We start from the raw sequence: 2,256 nt of genomic DNA, 5'->3' as shown, positions 1-2,256 counted from the left end.
AAGAAGAATCGCGACGGCGCCCTCTAGTGGCTAGACCTGAATAACACCGGGGAGGGCCATTCATTCTGTCCCAGTTCATGAAACCACACCGGTCATCCATGTTAGAATGTGTCTTACAATGTGTTGCTTCCCCTTCCCATTTAATTTCACTTCTAATATGTTATCTTATTCATTAGAAGTCATTAAAAAAAGACCTTCAGTTACTTCCACAGGATGTAGGCAGAGATCCTCTGCCACCAACTCAACTCATACAAAGATCAAAAGATCTGGTAGTTCATAAATGGCAACAATATTGTTGAGTACAATATTGTTGCCGCAGATCTTTAAAAAGTATTGACCGTTTTTTGGATATACTTTCTTAAAAGTTGTGTGAAACAAAGTTGTATTTACATACAGATGCTAATGTTGATTGTCTGGCCTTCCTTCTGCCACCGCAGAATAAGACGACAAGATAGGTTCTCTCACACACACATTTTAACTTCTTTATTTATGTCCACAATTCTTACTCTTAGCTGTCCATCGTGTCCGATAATGACGCTTGCTCCAGGGATGGGGGTGGGGGAGGGTTCAGCGAGGTTGCCGCTGGTGCCTGTCATGGGTGTAGAGTCCGATCCTTGAGCCGCACATACGTCCGCAGATGGAGCAAGGGAAACCAGATGCCAGGAAGCTACCAGCCGACCGCGGGTATCTCTGGATGCGCCTCTCGGAACGTCGGTCTTGGTTGGTTTAGTGTATTTGAGAAACTTACCTGCCAGTGTACGTACACACACACACACACACACACACACACACACACACACACACACACACACACACACACACACACACACACACACACACACACACACACACACACATTCATACCTGACATTAAAGTGAGGGGGACTACACCAAGTTTGCTATTTGGGGGTTAGTTGCAAGAAAAGGGAAGTCACCACTTTCTGAACAGTCATTGTTCAGAAAGTGGCATTTGGTGAATTTAGAAGTAAAGAAGAGTGGGAAGATCCCTTTCAAATATTTGTAGTAAATCACAAAGGCCACAAATGGAAACAATCAAGAAAAGTACAAATCCCTTGAAAGTCTATTCGAGAACTTCAAGTCAAACTCAAAGCGACAATCCACGAGTATCAAATGAATAGTGCCTCCAACCTAGAAAGTGATGTTAGCTTGATGTGGTGGAATAGGCAATCATCAGTTCCTGTGTGGTTGCTTAACCTAAATAAGGGACACAACACTTCATGTATCTAGAACATGTTGTTGATTCCTTCACTCGACAACATGTCATCTGCAGAGGTGGGGAGCATGGCCTACGCAGTCGTCTTTGGGTGCATCGTGGTGCTGGGTTTGCCGCTCAACGCTGCGTCCCTGTGGATCCTGATACAACGCCACCGGCTCAAGTCTCCCAGCGCTGTCTTCATGATCAACCTGGCATTGGCCGACCTGCTGCTGGTGCTGTCCCTGCCAATGAGAGTCTACTACTATGCAACGGGCACCTGGTCCCTTGGGGTTATCGCTTGCGTCGGTATCTCATCACTGTTCAGTAACAACATCCGTGCCAGCGCCATCTTCATCACCTTCATTGGTGTGGACCGACTGCTGGCTGTGGTTTTCCCTCTGAGGTCCAGGCACCTGCGCAACACCACCAACAGCTGGAAAGCATGCGGCTTGGTTTGGATCTCTCTAGTGGCTCTAAGCATCCCAGAGAGCGTCGGGATATCAAGGTTGATGCAGGACTGCAATCTAACGACCTGCTTTCACCCTGAACGCTTTCCCTGTGTTAAGAAGCAGATTCCTCCATCACTGAAATACGTGCATTCTTGTAGCATGTTGACTTTACTGGCAGTCAATTGTATCGCCACTTCAATGGTGTCCTGGAAATTGCGGAGTCACCTCAGTGACTCTGTTCAGGTCAACAAGATGAATGTAATGCTCATCTTTGCCACGAACTTGTTGATGTTTTTCATATTTTTCTTGCCTGTTTCATTGGTACTGAGCGTTGAAAAGTGGAGGAATGCTGTTGAGCCAGCACTGTGTCTTGCGTGCATAAACTGCTGTTTTGATCCTCTGTTGTATTACTTTTCTTTGGATTCCTTCTGGAATAAGAAAGAGGATGACGAGCCCAATCAGAATCCACAGCCGGTCATGATAAGGTGAAATAGAGCTACACTGAGCCATTTGAACAAATATATAATGTATATATAATGTCACCTTTTATATCTATTTATGTAAAGCCATTGAATAAAAGGTTGTTCTGCT

At 45.3% G+C, this 2,256-nt stretch overlaps 1 protein-coding gene across 1 annotated transcript; it reads left to right on the top strand.

The window, feature by feature from the left end:
• The first annotated feature begins 1,288 nt into the window (after positions 1-1,288).
• On the top strand, positions 1,289-2,256 carry LOC307072401 (lysophosphatidic acid receptor 4-like). Its single transcript, XM_079731686.1, has one exon. It carries the CDS (start codon positions 1,303-1,305, stop codon positions 2,152-2,154), a length of 852 nt encoding a protein of 283 aa, XP_079587812.1. The 5' UTR covers positions 1,289-1,302; the 3' UTR covers positions 2,155-2,256.

The sequence above is a fragment of the Pollachius pollachius genome (assembly GCF_949987615.1).
Source record: "Pollachius pollachius genome assembly, chromosome: 3".
Lineage (NCBI taxonomy): Eukaryota > Metazoa > Chordata > Actinopteri > Gadiformes > Gadidae > Pollachius > Pollachius pollachius.
This window is presented reverse-complemented; position numbering and strand designations above follow the sequence as displayed.

Excerpts from the sequence above, each read along its gene's own strand:
- LOC307072401 (XM_079731686.1), top strand. The coding sequence starts at position 1,303 with ATGGCCTACGCAGTCGTCTTTGGGTGCATCGTGGTGCTGGGTTTGCCG.